At 45.2% G+C, this 15,183-nt stretch overlaps 1 protein-coding gene across 2 annotated transcripts in view; it reads right to left on the reverse strand.

Moving 5' to 3' along the window:
- The window catches only part of LOC145778909 (dedicator of cytokinesis protein 7-like), a 99,300-nt gene that overhangs the window by 19,506 nt on the left and 64,611 nt on the right, over positions 1 to 15,183 (reverse strand). For both annotated transcript variants that reach the window (XM_082590500.1, XM_082590499.1), the window contains exons 36-37: positions 10,788 to 10,931; positions 10,512 to 10,643 (exon numbers count right to left, since the gene is read on the reverse strand). In XM_082590500.1, the coding sequence (XP_082446626.1) occupies positions 10,512 to 10,643; positions 10,788 to 10,931 (276 nt within the window). The remainder of the gene's footprint in view (positions 1 to 10,511; positions 10,644 to 10,787; positions 10,932 to 15,183) is intronic.

A 15,183-nucleotide genomic window follows, 5' to 3' on the forward strand; every position in this document is an offset into this window, starting at 1 on the left:
TGGAAGTGAAGTAACAACATTGCAGGGCAGCTATGGATGGGAGTGAAGTAACAGCATTGCAGGGCAGCTAGGGATGGAAGTAAAGTAACAGCATTGCAGGGCAGCTATGGATGGGAGTGAAGTAACAGCATTGCAGGGCAGCTAGGGATGGAAGTGAAGTAACAACATTGCAGGGCAGCTAGGGATGGGAGTGAAGTAACAACATTGCAGGGCAGCTAGGGATGGAAGTAAAGTAACAGCATTGCAGGGCAGCTAGGGATGGGAGTGAAGTAACAACATTGCAGGGCAGCTAGGGATGGAAGTAAAGTAACAGCATTGCAGGGCAGCTAGGGATGGGACTGAAGTAACAACTTTACAGGGCAGCTAGGGATGGGAGTGAAGTAACAACATTGCAGGGCAGCTAGGGATGTAAGTGAAGTAACAGCATTGCAGGGCAGCTATGGATGGGAGTGAAGTAACAGCATTGCAGGGCAGCTAGGGATGGAAGTGAAGTAACAACATTGCAGGGCAGCTATGGATGGGAGTGAAGTAACAGCATTGTAGGGCAGCTAGGGATGGAAGTGAAGTAACAACATTGCAGGGCAGCTAGGGATGGGAGTGAAGTAACAACATTGCAGGGCAGCTAGGGATGGAAGTAAAGTAACAGCATTGCAGGGCAGCTAGGGATGGGAGTGAAGTAACAACATTGCAGGGCAGCTAGGAATGGAAGTGAAGTAACAACATTACAGGGCAGCTAGGGATGGGTGTGAAGTAACAACATTGCAGGGCAGCTAGGGATGGAAGTAAAGTAACAGCATTGCAGGGCAGCTAGGGATGGGAGTGAAGTAACAACTTTACAGGGCAGCTAGGGATGGGAGTGAAGTAACAACATTGCAGGGCAGCTAGGGATGGTAGTGAAGTAACAGCATTACAGGGCAGCTAGGGATGGGAGTGAAGTAACAACATTGCAGGGCAGCTAGGGATGTAAGTGAAGTAACATCATTACAGGGCAGCTATGGATGGGAGTGAAGTAACAACATTACAGGGCAGCTAGGGATGTAAGTGAAGTAACAGCATTACAGGGCAGCTAAGGATGGAAGTGAAGTAACAACATTGCAGGGCAGCTAGGGATGGAGGGAAGTATTAGCATTGCATGGCAGCTAGGGATAGAAGTGAAGTAACAACATTACAGGGCAGCTAGGGAAGTAGGGATGGAAGTGAAGTAACAACATTGCAGGCCAGCTATGGATAGGAGTGAAGTAACAGCATTACAGGGCAGCTAGGGATGGGTGTGAAGTAACAACATTACAGGGCAGCTAGGGATGGGAGTGAAGTAACAACATTGCAGAGCAGCTATGGATGGGAGTGAAGTAACAGCATTGCAGGGCAACTAGGGATGGAAGTGAAGTAACAACATTACAGGGCAGCTAGGGATGGAAGTGAAGTAACAACATTACAGGGCAGCTATGGATGGGTGTGAAGTAACAACATTGCAGAGCAGCTAGGGATGGAAGTGAAGTAACAACATTGCAGGGCAGCTAGGGATGGAAGTGAAGTAACAACATTACAGGGCAGCTATGGATGGGTGTGAAGTAACAACATTGCAGAGCAGCTATGGATGGGAGTGAAGTAACAACATTGCAGGGCAGCTAGGGATGGAAGTGAAGTAACAACATTACAGGGCAGCTATGGATGGGTGTGAAGTAACAACATTGCAGAGCAGCTAGGGATGGAAGTGAAGTAACAGCATTGCAGGCCAGCTATGGATAGGAGTGAAGTAACAACATTGCAGGGCAGCAAGGGATGGGAGTGAAGTAACAACATTGCAGAGCAGCTAGGGATGGAAGTGAAGTAACAGCATTGCAGGGCAGCTAGGGATGAAAGTAAAGTAACAGCATTAAAGGGCAGCTATGGATGGGAATGAAGTAACATTACAGGGCAGATAGGGATGGAAGTGAAGTAACAACATTACAGGGCAGCTAGGGATGGAAGTAAAGTAACAGCATTAAAGGGCAGCTATGGATGGGAATGAAGTAACATTACAGGGCAGATAGGGATGGAAGTGAAGTAACAGCATTACAGGGCAGCTAGGGATGGAAGTGAAGTAACAACATTACAGGGCAGCTATGGATGGGAGTGAAGTAACAACATTGCAGGGCAGCTAGGGATGGAAGTGAAGTAACAACATTGCAGGGCAGCTAGGGATGGGAGTGAAGTAACAACATTGCAGGGCAGCTGGGGATGGGAGTGAAGTAACAGCATTGCAGGGCAGCTGGGGATGGGAGTGAAGTAACAACATTGCAGGGCAGCTGGGGATGGGAGTGAAGTAACAGCATTGCAGAGCAGCTAGGGATGGGAGTGAAGTAACAACATTGCAGGGCAGCTAGGGATGGAAGTGAAGTAACAACATTGCAGGGCAGCTAGGGATGGGAGTGAAGTAACAACATTACAGAGCAGCTAGGGATGGGAGTGAAGTAACAGCATTACAGGGCAGCTAGGGATGGAAGTGAAGTAACAACATTACAGGGCAGCTGGGGATGGGAGTGAAGTAACAGCATTGCAGAGCAGCTAGGGATGGGAGTGAAGTAACAACATTGCAGGGCAGCTAGGGATGGGAGTGAAGTAACAACATTGCAGGGCAGCTGGGGATGGGAGTGAAGTAACAGCATTGCAGAGCAGCTAGGGATGGGAGTGAAGTAACAGCATTACAGGGCAGCTAGGGATGGAAGTGAAGTAACAACATTACAGGGCAGCTGGGGATGGGAGTGAAGTAACAGCATTGCAGAGCAGCTAGGGATGGAAGTGAAGTAACAGCATTACAGGGCAGCTAGGGATGGAAGTGAAGTAACAACATTACAGGGCAGCTGGGGATGGGAGTGAAGTAACAGCATTGCAGAGCAGCTAGGGATGGGAGTGAAGTAACAACATTGCAGGGCAGCTAGGGATGGAAGTGAAGTAACAACATTGCAGGGCAGCTGGGGATGGGAGTGAAGTAACAGCATTGCAGAGCAGCTAGGGATGGGAGTGAAGTAACAGCATTGCAGAGCAGCTAGGGATGGGAGTGAAGTAACAACATTACAGGGCAGCTATAGATGGGAGTGAAGTAACAACATTGCAGGGCAGCTGGGGATGGGAGTGAAGTAACAGCATTGCAGAGCAGCTAGGGATGGGAGTGAAGTAACAGCATTACAGGGCAGCTATAGATGGGAGTGAAGTAACAACATTACAGGGCAGCTAGGGATGGGAGTGAAGTAACAACATTGCAGGGCAGCTAGGGATGGGTGTGAAGTAACAACAATACAGGGCAGCTAGGCATTGAAGTAAAGTAACAGCATTACAGAGCAGCTAGAGATGGGAGTGAAGTAACAACATTACAGGGCAGCTAGGGATGGAAGTGAAGTAACAACATTGCAGGGCAGCTATGGATGGGTGTGAAGTAACAACATTGCATGGCAGCTATGGATGGGAGTGAAGTAACAACATTGCAGGGCAGCTAGGGATGGGTGTGAAGTAACAACAATACAGGGCAGCTAGGCATTGAAGTAAAGTAACAGCATTACAGAGCAGCTAGAGATGGGAGTGAAGTAACAACATTACAGGGCAGCTAGGGATGGAAGTGAAGTAACAACATTGCAGGGCAGCTATGGATGGGAGTGAAGTAACAACATTACAGGGCAGCTAGGGATGGGTGTGAAGTAACAACATTGCAGGGCAGCTAGGGATGGGTGTGAAGTAACAACATTGCAGGGCAGCTAGGGATGGGAGTGAAGTAACAACATTGCAGGGCAGCTAGAGATGGGAGTGAAGTAACAGCATTGCAGGGCAGCTAGGGATGGAAGTGAAGTAACAACATTACAGGGCAGCTAGGGATGGAAGTGAAGTAACAACATTGCAGGGCAGCTATGGATGGGAGTGAAGTAACAACATTGCAGAGCAGCTAGAGATGGGAGTGAAGTAACAGCATTGCAGAGCAGCTAGGGATGGGAGTGAAGTAACAACATTGCAGAGCAGCTAGGGATGGAAGTGAAGTAACAACATTGCAGAGCAGCTAGAGATGGGAGTGAAGTAACAGCATTGCAGGGCAGCTAGGGATGGAAGTGAAGTAACAACATTGCAGAGCAGCTAGAGATGGGAGTGAAGTAACAGCATTGCAGGGCAGCTAGGGATGGAAGTGAAGTAACAACATTACAGGGCAGCTAGGGATGGGAGTGAAGTAACAGCATTACAGGGCAGCTAGGGATGGGAGTGAAGTAACAGCATTGCAGGGCAGCTAGGGATGGAAGTCAAGTAACAACATTACAGGGCAGCTAGGGATGGGAGTGAAGTAACAGCATTACAGGGCAGCTAGAGATGGGAGTGAAGTAACAGCATTGCAGGGCAGCTAGGGATGGGAGTGAAGTAACAGCATTACAGGGCAGCTAGGGATGGGAGTGAAGTAACAACATTGCAGAGCAGCTAGAGATGGGAGTGAAGTAACAACATTACAGGGTAGCTAGGGATGGAAGTGAAGTAACAACATTACAGGGCAGCTAGGGATGGGAGTGAAGTAACAGCATTACAGGGCAGCTAGGGATGGGAGTGAAGTAACAACATTGCAGAGCAGCTAGAGATGGGAGTGAAGTAACAACATTGCATGGCAGCTAGGGATGGAAGTGAAGTAACAGCATTACAGGGCAGCTACGGATGGGTGTGAAGTAACAACATTACAGGGCAGCTATGGATGGGAGTGAAGTAACAGCATTGCAGAGCAGCTAGGGATGGGAGTGAAGTAACAACATTGCAGGGCAGCTAGGGATGGGAGTGAAGTAACAACATTGCAGGGCAGCTAGGGATGGGAGTGAAGTAACAACATTGCAGAGCAGCTAGGGATGGAAGTGAAGTAACAACATTGCAGGGCAGCTAGGGAAGTAGGGATGGAAGTGAAGTAACAACATTGCAGGGCAGCTATGGATAGGAGTGAAGTAACAGCATTACAGGGCAGCTACGGATGGGTGTGAAGTAACAGCATTGCAGAGCAGCTAGGGATGGAAGTGAAGTAACAACATTGCAGGGCAGCTATGGATGGGAATGAAGTAACATTACAGGGCAGATAGGGATGGAAGTGAAGTAACAGCATTACAGGGCAGCTATGGATGGGAGTGAAGTAACAACATTACAGGGCAGCTATGGATGGGAGTGAAGTAACAGCATTACAGAGCAGCTAGGGATGGAAGTGAAGTAACAACATTGCAGGGCAGCTATGGATGGGAATGAAGTAACATTACAGGGCAGATAGGGATGGAAGTGAAGTAACAGCATTGCAGGGCAGCTAGGGATGGGAGTGAAGTAACAGCATTACAGGGCAGCTAGGGATGGGAGTGAAGTAACAACATTGCAGGGCAGCTAGGGATGGAAGTGAAGTAACAACATTGCAGGGCAGCTAGGGATGAAAGTGAAGTAACAACATTACAGGGCAGCTAGGGATGGGAGTGAAGCAACAACATTACAGGGCAGCTATGGATAGGAGTGAAGTAACAGCATTACAGGGCAGCTAGGGATGGGAGTGAAGTAACAACATTGCAGGGCAGCTAGGGATGGAAGTGAAGTAACAACATTACAGGGCAGCTAGGGATGGGAGTGAAGCAACAACATTACAGGGCAGCTAGGGATGAAAGTAAAGTAACAGCATTAAAGGGCAGCTATGGATGGGAATGAAGTAACATTACAGGGCAGATAGGGATGGAAGTGAAGTAACAGCATTGCAGGGCAGCTAGGGATGGAAGTGAAGTAACAACATTACAGGGCAGCTATGGATAGGAGTGAAGTAACAGCATTACAGGGCAGCTAGGGATGGGAGTGAAGTAACAACATTGCAGGGCAGCTAGGGATGGAAGTGAAGTAACAACATTACAGGGCAGCTAGGGATGGGAGTGAAGCAACAACATTACAGGGCAGCTAGGGATGAAAGTAAAGTAACAGCATTAAAGGGCAGCTATGGATGGGAATGAAGTAACATTACAGGGCAGATAGGGATGGAAGTGAAGTAACAGCATTGCAGGGCAGCTAGGGATGGAAGTGAAGTAACAACATTACAGGGCAGCTAGGGATGGAAGTGAAGTAACAGCATTGCAGGGAAGCTGGGGATGGAAATGAAGTAACAGCATTGCAGGGCAGCTAGGGATGGAAGTGAAGTAACAGCATTGCAGGGCAGCTAGGGATGGAAGTGAAGTAACAACATTACAGGGCAGCTAGGGATGGGAGCGAAGCAACAACATTACAGGGCAGCTAGGGATGAAAGTAAAGTAACAGCATTAAAGGGCAGCTATGGATGGGAATGAAGTAACATTACAGGGCAGATAGGGATGGAAGTGAAGTAACAGCATTACAGGGCAGCTATGGATGGGAGTGAAGTAACAACATTACAGGGCAGCTAGGGATGGGAGTGAAGTAACAGCATTGCAGGGAAGCTGGGGATGGAAATGAAGTAACAGCATTGCAGGGAAGCTGGGGATGGAAATGAAGTAACAGCATTACAGGGCAGCTAGGGATGGGAGTGAAGTAACAACATTGCAGGGCAGCTAGGGATGGAAGTGAAGTAACAGCATTGCAGGGCAGCTAGGGATGGAAGTGAAGTAACAACATTACAGGGCAGCTAGGGATGGAAGTGAAGTAACAGCATTGCAGGGCAGCTAGGGATGGGAGTGAAGTAACAACATTACAGGGCAGCTAGGGATGGAAGTGAAGTAACAACATTGCAGGGCAGCTAGGGATGGAAGTGAAGTAACAACATTGCAGGGCAGCTAGGGACGGGAGTGAAGTAACAACATGACATGGCAGCTAGGGATGGATGTGAAGTAACAACATTGCAGAACAGCTAGGGATGGATGTGAAGTAACAACATTACAGGGCAGCTAGGGATGGGAGTGAAGTAACAACATTACAGGGCAGCTAGGGATGGAAGTGAAGTAACAGCATTGCAGGGCAGCTAGGGATGGGAGTGAAGTAACAACATTACAGGGCAGCTAGGGATGGGAGTGAAGTAACAACATTACAGGGCAGCTAGGGATGGAAGTGAAGTAACAGCATTGCAGGGCAGCAAGGCATTGAAGTGAAGTAACAGCATTGCAGGGCAGCTGGGGATGGGAGTGAAGTAACAACATTACAGGGCAGCTAGGGATGGGAGTGAAGTAACAACATTGCAGGGCAGCTAGGGATGGGAGTGAAGTAACAACAATACATGGCAGCTAGGGATGGAAGTGAAGTAACAACATTGCAGGGCAGCTAAGGATGGAAGTGAAGTAACAACATTGCATGGCAGCTAGGGATGGGAGTAAAGTAACAACATGACAAGGCAGCTAGGGATGGAAGTGAAGTAACAACATTGCATGGCAGCTAGGGATGGAAGTGAAGTAACAACATTGCAGGGCAGCTAGGGATGGAAGTGAAGTAACAACATTACAGGGCAGCTAGAGATGGGAGTGAAGTAACAACATTACAGGGCAGCTAGGGATGGAAGTGAAGTAACAACATTGCAGGGCAGCTAAGGATGGGAGTGAAGTAACAGCATTGCAGGGCAGCTAGGGATGGAAGTGAAGTAACAACATGACATGGCAGCTAGGGATGGAAGTGAAGTAACAACATTGCATGGCAGCTAGGGACGGGAGTGAAGTAACAACATGACATGGCAGCTAGGGATGGATGTGAAGTAACAACATTGCATGGCAGCTAGGGATGGAAGTGAAGTAACAGCATTACAGGGCAGCTAAGGATGGGAGTGAAGTAACAACATTGCAGGGCAGCTAGGGATGGAAGTGAAGTAACAACATTGCAGGGCAGCTAGGGATGGAAGTGAAGTAACAACATTGCATGGCAGCTAGGGATGGAAGTGAAGTAACAACATTGCAGGGCAGCTAGGGATGGGAGTGAAGTAACAACATTACAGGGCAGCTAGGGATGGGAGTGAAGTAACATCATTGCAGGGCAGCGAGGGATTGAAGTGAAGTAACAGCATTGCAGGGCAGCTAGGGATGGAAGTGAAGTAACAACATTACAGGGCAGCTAGGGACGGGAGTAAAGTAACAGCATTGCAGGGCAGCTAGGGATGGGAGTGAAGTAACAGCATTGCAGGGCAGCTAGGGGTAGGAGTGAAGTAACAACACTGCAGGGCAGCTAGGGATGGAAGTGAAGTAACAACAATACATGGCAGCTATGGATGGGAATGAAGTAACAGCATTGCAGAGCAGCTATAGATGGGAGTGAAGTAACAGCATTAAAGGGCAGCTAGGGATGGAAGTGAAGTAACAGCATTGCAGGGCAGCTAGGCATTGAAGTGAAGTAACAGCATTACAGGGCAGCTAGGGATGGGTGTGAAGTAACAGCATTGCATGGCAGCTAGGGATGGAAGTGAAGTAACAACATTGTAGGGCAGCTAGGGATGGGAGTGAAGTAACAGCATTGCAGGGCAGCAAGGGGTGGGAGTGAAGTGACAACATTGCAGGGCAGCTAGGGATGGAAATGAAGTAACAGCATTGCAGGGCAGCTAGGGATGGAAGTGAAGTAACAACATTGCATGGCAGCAAGGGGTGGGAGTGAAGTGACAACATTGCAGAGCAACTAGGGATGGAAGTGAAGTAACAGCATTACAGGGCAGCTAGGGATGGAAGTAAAGTAACAGCATTAAAGGGCAGCTATGGATGGGAATGAAGTAACATTACAGGGCAAATAGGGATGGAAGTGAAGTAACAGCATTACAGGGCAGCTATGGATGGGAGTGAAGTAACAACATTGCCGGGCAGCTATAGATGGGAGTGAAGTAACAGCATTGCAGGGCAGCTAGGGATGGGAGTGAAGTAACAACATTGCAGGGCAACTAGGGATGGGAGTGAAGTAACAACATTGCAGGGAAGCTAGGGATGGAAATGAAGTAACAACATTGCAGGGCAGCTAGGGATGGAAGTGAAGTAACAGCATTGCAGGGCAGCTAGGGATGGAAGTGAAGTAACAACATTGCAGGGCAACTAGGGATGGGAGTGAAGTAACAACATTACAGGGCAGCTAAAGATGGGTGGTCTGCTACTATTCGGCGAGTCCGATTCGGTGAGTTCCCTATTCGGCGATTTTTTGAATTTTTTTTTTAAATTATCGGGTACCGTATCCTAATTATCATTGCCGCTTTTTTATCGTTTTAACGTTGCTAAACGTTGAAGTAAGACCCTAACCCCTAACTTCAACCCCAACCCTAACCCTTACCCCAACCCCTAACCTCTAACCCTAACCGCTATCCCTTACCTCTAAGTCTAGCCCCAACCCTTAAAACAGCAATGATAATTAGGCTACGGCAGTGCTTCCCAACCGGTGGGTGGCGAAGCTATTTCAGGTGGATCGCAAAGCATTTCTAAATGTTACTGAATGTTAAAATTTTCTAAAAAATACCGACATTACTATGGATAGTAAGATGCGGTACTGATGAGCCCAGCCTCATGGGCGAAACACGTGTCTATCGCTGAGTTCTTGCTACACTCGACTGCCCAGAAACATTACTATGGATCTCACAAGCCGCAGTTTGGTCTTGAACAGTACTGCGCCTTCTCCATCGCTACTCTTATCTTCACTTCATTTGTTGACTTTCCATTTTCATAAATTGTGTACCCTGTTTTCTATTAAATCAGGAAATTATTGCATTATGATTACGTAACAATTATGCAACAATGTAACAAATATGTATCAATTAGATATTTGGTGTCGCATCAACTATTTCAGTACGTACGTCAGTAGTAAAGATGTCATATCTCATTGTGGGTCGCACAATAAAACTTGCATTAAAAGTGGGTCGCGAAGTGAAAAAGGTTGAGAAGCACTGGGCTACGGTACCCGATAATTTAAAAAAACAATTTCAAAAAATCGTGGAATAGGACACTCGCCGAATCGGACTAGCCGAATTGGACTCGTCGAATCGGACTCGCCGAAACGGGCCATTCCGAGGGATGGGAGTGAAGTAACAGCATTGCAGGGCAGCTAGGGATGGAAGTGAAGTAACAGCATTGCAGGGCAGCTAGGGATGGGAGTGAACTAACAACATTACAGGGCAGCCATGGACGGGAGTAAAGTCACAACATTGCAGGGCAGCTAAGGATCGAAGTGAAGTAACAACATTGCAGGGCTGCTAGGGATGGGAGTGAACTAACAACATTGCAGGGCTGCTAGGGATGGGATTTTGAGACGAAACTATGAATGAAGGTTTTCAGAATAAACAAATAAGAAATGTTCAAATATCAACTGAACAAAGTATTTTTATTGTATGAAAATATGGCGCATAAAAAATGTAAATAAGTAAAACGTTTAGTATCAATTGAAGTAGGTGCAATAGGCCATGGGGCGTCCGCCATGCAATTTAATGATCACATTTTTTTCGCAAACTTTCTGGAATTTCAAATTAAATAATAGTTGGTTCTGAATTAAATACACTCTCGGAATTTTTTCCGGGGTCGCAACCCAGATGCAATTACTTCATTGCGACGACACTCGTGATTGACAGATGGTTAGCACATTAGTACCTGGCTGCTGATCTTCCCGAAGCTTTCACTGAGCTTGCTGTGGATTCGGGAGAGCTTCTTGTAATCCTTCTGCTGCTCGTATACCGGTGTTAAGATCTTGTAGATCATTCCCACCACCTCATGCAGGCCAGCCTGCAAGTAAACCAGTGAACCTTCATCAAGCTATCGAGGTAATGAATTTAAGATGAAAAGTTGCCAGAAAGTTCAAACCACAAGTTGAAGCTACAAAGAACATACAACGACAACCATAATCGGTGTGTGCCACCAAGTACTAACCATAGCGAACGTATGCGCGGCTTGCTCCAGTATGGCGGTGAGACCGGGCGTGGAGAAGTATTTCTCGGTGCACACGGTGTCAGCGTTGGGTGAAATGATGTCGTCAGACACTGCGCTTTCTTCCAGAAGATTCATGCTGATGTGCTGGAAAAATGAACGTGACGTAACATCGTTTCTAAGCTAGTTCAATCATGACTAAGGCAAGTGATGAAAATAGTTGCAATGTACATTCGCTTCGATAATGCAACGTATCCTAGCACTTGATCCGACAGGAGAGCCTGCGTCACTGACATCAAACAGCAATTGTCGCCCTGGCCGTATCATCAAGTCAACATTCCACTCTCGGTCTTCCAAGCCAAAATACTGAATTTTCACAATGCGTTTGTGAGGTGTAGTGTGTGGTACAAGTAAAAACCTTTGTACTTTGGGCAGTCGTCATGGATTTTTATACCACGAGTCTCGGGGAACTCTGGTCTTGATCACATACCAAGCTAACAAGTGGGTGCACATACCATCTCATGGGCAACAGTCTTGACTGGCTGGTTAAAATTTGTTAGACATCCTGCTGCCTTGCAGGAAACACATTTTTAGGTAAAGGTTTGGCCCACTGCCTATAACTGTGGTTAGCGTCAGGAAGGGCATCCGGCTGCAAAACGTACGCTCCACATTTTGTATGATGCATTGAAAACAAAAAATGGCCCTTAAATGGTCAAAGAGTGCGAACAATTTCTGGGTTACAAAAAATGTTCAACGGGGAAGAAATTGGGAAGTGAGGATGATTGTTAGACTGTTAGAAGTTTGTGTGGAAAAGAAACTGGATATGTGAAGCAGTAAGAAAAAGTAGGGTGGGATATATGTGGCCTAAAATCAGTATGACGAATGTTTTTAGGTGTCAATTTGAGGAGATATAAGTTGTGGTGGTCTGACAACATTACTCCGCAAAAAATACCAACACAACGTATCAACCACAAGACCAAACCAGCAACACTTTTCTCACTTGACCTTGGATAAACTGAAGAGTTTAACAAACAAAAGGTTTGAATTCCCACATTTTCCTGCACATACTCAGGCTGCGGAGTGCCTCATTTGGGAATGGTTTCTTTCGAGTGAAAATCGCTTCGCGTAGAGTCTTGCCCAAAGCAGACACGAAATCTGACTTCATTTCACTGGCTGCAGTATAATGTGTTGATATTCACCACTGTTTCTTGTTCATTGTCTTTATTCTTCATTCGTTTATGCACGTTTTACAAGCACATATAAATTGGTTCTGCTGGGTGACACATTGGAAGATCTGAGAGAGAAATTTGAGTTGTGGAAGGAGTCGCTTCAATGTCAAGGTATGCGTATCAACATCAAAAATTGTAATAAGTGGAACGGAAGGGAAACCACAATGAGTAAAATCGACACTTGTGGCGTATGTAGAAAAGGAGTAAAGGCAAATTCTGTTATGTGTACGAAATGCAGGAAGTGGGTGCATGGAAGATGTGCAAAGATGAAGAGAGTGGCATGCAGATCCGGAGATGGTTTTGAATGTGAAATATGCAAGAAGATTGAAGAAGGAATGGTTGGTCCTGTTGAAAAGCTGAATGACGAAGTTGAATTAGTGAATGTCTTTTGTTATCTAGGAGATAGATTGAATGCCAGTGGTGGTTGTGAAGCGGCAGTGACTGCAAGAGTAAGGTTTAGTTGGGTGAAATTCAGAGAGTGTCGAGAGTTGTTATGTGGTAGAAGATTTCTGTTGAAAATGAGTTCAAGAATTTATACTAGTTGCGTAAGATCTGCAATGCTGTACGGAAGTGAGACATGGTGCTTATGGGAAAACAAATTGGCGATTTTAAGAACAGTGAGAGCAATGGTGCGGGCAATGTGTGGTGTGAAGCTGATGGACAAAAGGAATACCGAAGAACTTATGAACTTGCTTGGGTTGAATGAGAATGTTGATAAGTTGGCGAAAGCGAATGGAGTGAAGTGGTATGGGCATGTTTTGAGAAAGGATGAAGATGATGTTTTAAGAAGAGCACTGGAGTTGCAAGAAGAGGGTTGTAGAAAACAAGGAAGACCCAAGAAAACGTGGAAAAGGCAAGTTAAAGAGGAAAGCAGCAAGGTGGGATTGACAAAAAAGGACGCGTTAGACAGACCGATGTAGAGGCAGGGTGTGAAGGTAATTGCGGGGCTTAAAGGTGAATCCGGCCACCTTCGGTAACAGGGGCATCACCGGATTAAAACTGGACTGTTACTACCACTACTACTACTACTACATAAAGTTGGTTGGTGTGTAAGCTACTATTGGTTGAGCTGCATTTTCTAGGCTATATCTGTAAAAAAACAAATGTATACTGGTAAAACTAATGAAATATTAATGAATTGTGTTGTGTGATAGTGTAATACATATTACTACAACAAAATAAAAGTGTCGTGTTACGTACACTCTTGCCATAGCAGTGAAAAAACAGTTCAATATCGTACTGGACACCGCCAGTGTTGATGGAACCTCAAGCAACAACGTAAATTGTGTGACGTCGTAATTGGTAGGCGTCGTGTTCTTAGTTCTGCGTTCAGTGTAATCATTCTTATTTGTTTTCCCTCTCACTCTTTTGTTAACATGGTGGCAGCGAAAACTTTAAGTTGAACAAATGAAAGAAGTTAACTGTTGAAAGTATATTGCTTAAAAAAAGATGGCAAATAATAACTTTAGAGCGCCCTGTCCGTTAGACTTACGTGATCCTAATTTATCAGAAGCATACAAGAGATGGAGGCAGCATCTAGAAGTTTATTTAAATGCAAGTGAAGCTTACGAAAAAGCAGACAAAATAAAAGCAGCCATCATACTTCAATGTGCAGGACCACAATTTATAGAAGCATTCTATGAGATGAACTTCGATGAAGAGGACGACAAGAACAAACCAGACGTTGTTTTGAAAAAGATTGAAGAATATTGCCTTCCTAAACAGAACACAGTCATGGAAAGTTATAGATTTTGGAAAGTGCAATATCAACAGCCTTTCGACACATTCTTAACTGAACTCAGACAACGAGCTGAAGGATGTAACTTCAAAGAAGCAGACAGGATGATTAGGGACAAAATTGTTTATTCTATTCCAGACAAATTACAACAAGTTTTGTTGAGAGATCCGGATTTAAATTTAGAAAAAACTATTCAAATATGCAGGTTGGACGAAACGTCACAAAAACAAGCTAATGAAATGTCTCTTCAAAAATCTGAACCAATAATCCAGAAAGTGCAGAATCCAACACCATCGAAACCACAAGACAACTTTATCAAGAACTGTCCACGATGCGGAAAATCTCATCGCCGAAGGAACTGCCCTGCTTATGGAAAAAAGTGCTTGAAATGCAACAAGATGAATCACTTCAGTACAGTCTGTCGCACTCGTATGCACTCTATGAAAAGGACGAATTCACTCTATGACAAGGAAGAGCAAAAAGGTAACTGCGAAACTTATGACGATTTTTTATGTTATGCGTTGAAACATAACGAGACTCGCTTAATGGTGAAACTCAACATTAATGGACAAGACGTCAAATTCCACTTGGATACTGGCGCTGATGTCAACGTTATTCGTGAAGAGAATGTTCACAAACATCAAATAACTTTTAAACCCAATGCTCTAACCATGTGGAACTCTACCCAAGTAAAATCGATTGGTGAAACAGTTTTGCATGTAGTGAATCCTAAAAATAAGGAAGTTTATAAATTACCATTCACTGTTGTAGAAAACAAGTTTGACTGTTTGCTAGGACTAAAGTCTATACGAGATATGGATCTTATTAAAGTAAACTTCGATAACTTTATATCTCAAGTTAAACAACCTGACCAATTAGGAGATTTAGGCACAGCAAATTTAATTGTTGATCCAAACGTGAAACCTCGAATATCACCATGCCGAAAACTTCCATTTGCCATTCAAGATCAGGTCAAAGAAGAAATCGAACGTCTCGTGAAGCGGAACATTCTATCACCGATTGACAAACCTATACACAATGGGTAAGCCAAATGGCTGTAGTAAAGAAACCTAATGGAAATTTACGAATTTGCATTGATCCACAACCATTGAACGCCGCTCTACAGCGTGAGCATTACAAACTACCTACCATTGATGACGTACTCCCAAAGATGAATAAAGCTAAAATATTCAGCAAACTAGATGTAAAAGAAGCTTATTGGCACATCAAGCTGGATGAAGAGTCAAGAAATCTCACAACCATGATCACTCCATTTGGACGATATCAATGGAATAGATTACCTTTCGGACTAAAAGTGAGTAGCGAAATCTTTCAAAAACGTCTCAATCATGCCCTTGTTGATCTCTCCGGTGTGATAACGGTAGCCGATGACATTGTTGTAGTAGGTTGTGGTAACACGAGTGAACAAGCT

This window comes from Aplidium turbinatum, chromosome 10, assembly GCF_918807975.1.
Source record: "Aplidium turbinatum chromosome 10, kaAplTurb1.1, whole genome shotgun sequence".
In the NCBI taxonomy this organism is placed as follows: Eukaryota; Metazoa; Chordata; class Ascidiacea; order Aplousobranchia; family Polyclinidae; genus Aplidium; species Aplidium turbinatum.